The 1,412-nt window shown below is 32.4% G+C and overlaps 1 protein-coding gene across 1 annotated transcript in view; it reads right to left on the reverse strand.

Moving 5' to 3' along the window:
• Positions 1–239: 239 nt before the first annotated feature.
• Positions 240–1,412, reverse strand: part of Phum_PHUM481880 (uncharacterized protein) — a gene marked incomplete at both ends in the record, with an annotated part of 4,298 nt that continues 3,125 nt past the window's right edge. Inside the window, 4 exons of the mRNA XM_002430410.1 lie at positions 240–580; positions 665–860; positions 934–1,075; positions 1,167–1,360. Of these exons, the coding sequence (XP_002430455.1) occupies positions 240–580; positions 665–860; positions 934–1,075; positions 1,167–1,360 (873 nt within the window). The remainder of the gene's footprint in view (positions 581–664; positions 861–933; positions 1,076–1,166; positions 1,361–1,412) is intronic.

Below are 1,412 nucleotides of genomic sequence, written 5' to 3' on the forward strand. Positions count from 1 at the left end.
TTAAGAAAAATAATAAAGAAAAGAAAAAAAAAGAAAGAAAAAAGTGTCGAAAAAGAATTTTAAATATCGAAGAAGAAAAAAAATAGTAAAAAAAAAATTATTAAGGGAAGAAAAAAGAGGAGAGGAGAGGGAGGAGGAGTGGGAAAAGAATAGGAGGGGAATGGAAAATCGTGGTGGAAAATGATAAGAAGAGAAGAAAATTTTATATGTTTTATATTTTTTTTGGCATGTATTTTTAATTACAAAACAAAATTAGAATTTTTGGGTTCGTTCGGATTACCTTCGAAACCTTTATTAATAATTCCTTTTGAACCTTTTTTTATGTTTGATTTGTTTAAAAATAATTTTTCCAAAACTAAAATGGGAGATTCGAAAATTAAAGATAAACCCGTTGCAAATATTATGGAAAGTAAAACGTCACCGAAAAAACGATGAAATTCGTTAAAATATTGAAAATAATCAGGCGTCCGAGCCGAACCTATTTGATATTGTTGAACGGCCATGTGACTTAGAAAAATGCAATAAGTCAAACGGCTCAAAGGTACGAACGCTTTCCACGACAATATCGAATTTACAAAACCTGAAAAAAGCGAAAAAAAAAATTTTTTTACGTGACGAAATTAAAATCCTTTTTTTTTTCTATAACTTAAACCAAAACTCGTACCTCCGTATTTATTCAAACAGGATAAAATTATCCAGGAAATGCTTAATCCCCATCCCAAACGATGTAGGGATATATAAATTGATGATTCCAGCCTGTTGTATGGATGATCCGTAACGGGTCTCGTAAATTGATAATTTCCAAATAAAATACTTAAACATATTAGAGTCGAAGCAAACCAATTTGTTATTACCCACTTCTGTCGCAAAAAAAAAAAATTTTCAAAATGGGCGAAAAGAAAAAAAGAATGAATGAATTTTTCCCATACTTACTTTATCCAGTATCATGGAGCGGTTCGTCTTTGATAAAAAATACAAATAGTTTCCTAATAAGATACCGATTATGTAGGGCGTTGCTCTTGTGTGGGTGGGTACGTAAATCATTTTAGTAGATCTAATGTATTCATCAAAATCTCTACAAAAAAAAAAAACCCGTCGGTCTGATAGCACGAAAGAGGATCCAGGAATCGGGATAGGGAGGAGAGGAAGGAAGGGGATACACTTACCCCAAACCCGCGTGAAAAGATGCACGAAATTCGTAAATGTAAGAAATAGCAAAAACGGATACGACGGATAGTGTGAGAAGGAACCATGAAAAACATTTTCCCAATTTTGGCCATTTCCATAACGGTAATATAACCAAGGGTGAAAGCCAATATAATTGCATATCGACCGCCAGGTACCAGGATTGTCCTGCGCACTGGAAGAAAAAAAACAATAATAATAATAATAGTAAAAAACTTTAAATTTAC

This window comes from Pediculus humanus, genomic scaffold (genome assembly GCF_000006295.1).
Source record: "Pediculus humanus corporis 1103172108255 genomic scaffold, whole genome shotgun sequence".
NCBI classification, from domain to species: Eukaryota; Metazoa; Arthropoda; class Insecta; order Psocodea; family Pediculidae; genus Pediculus; species Pediculus humanus.